The sequence below is a fragment of the Fulmarus glacialis genome, unplaced genomic scaffold (assembly GCF_000690835.1).
Source record: "Fulmarus glacialis isolate BGI_N327 unplaced genomic scaffold, ASM69083v1 scaffold30912, whole genome shotgun sequence".
Lineage (NCBI taxonomy): Eukaryota > Metazoa > Chordata > Aves > Procellariiformes > Procellariidae > Fulmarus > Fulmarus glacialis.
Genome location: NW_009196422.1, coordinates 1 through 577, shown reverse-complemented (window position 1 = coordinate 577; position 577 = coordinate 1). Strand labels below are relative to the sequence as shown.

The window sequence follows — 577 nt, the reverse complement described above, 5'->3', positions numbered from 1 at the left end:
GCGCTGGGACGGCAGGTGCTGGGCAGGATGTGACCCTTCTGCTTCCCCTGCAGGTGATGTTCTCCTTCGAAGCTGGCAGGCGCTGCGACTCTGGCCCAGGGAACTTCACCTTTGAGACCAAGCAGGGCAACGAGATCTTCCGCCTGGTGGAAGCCTCCATTCGGGAGCAGAAAGCGCAGGTGGAGGAGAACCGGCAAAGCTGTGACTCGCTGGATTCGGACAGCCCCAGCGTGGTGCTGATCCGCCAGGCCCTGGCCGACTCCCTGAGCCTGGAGCTGCCCGCAGAGGGGGATGGGCATCCAAAGCAGGGCTGGCGCCCAGGCCCAGTGCGGCATCAGAGGAGAGAGATGCCGCATCTCTGCTGAAGACTCGGACACTGCCAGAGCTCCCTGTGCCACAGGCCAAGCCCACGGTCCCCAGCACACCCCCGCGCTCCCCTCTGCCAAAGGTGCCCCGCGCCGTGCTGCTGGCCGAGGACCTGTCCAGCGTGTACTCGGAGCCCCTGGACTCGGTGAAGGGCTTTCGGCCCTGGCTGGACCCTCTGTACTCGGACCCCATAGACAGCAAGCCCGCGAGC

The 577-nt window shown here is 66.0% G+C and overlaps 1 protein-coding gene across 1 annotated transcript in view; it reads left to right on the top strand.

Moving 5' to 3' along the window:
- Nucleotides 1-571, top strand: part of LOC104072664 (docking protein 1-like) — a gene marked incomplete at both ends in the record, with an annotated part of 2,548 nt that extends 1,977 nt beyond the window's left edge. Inside the window, 2 exon segments of the mRNA XM_009572194.1 lie at nt 54-291; nt 294-571. Of these exon segments, the coding sequence (XP_009570489.1) occupies nt 54-291; nt 294-571 (516 nt within the window).
- Between the last annotated feature and the right edge of the window lie 6 nt (nt 572-577).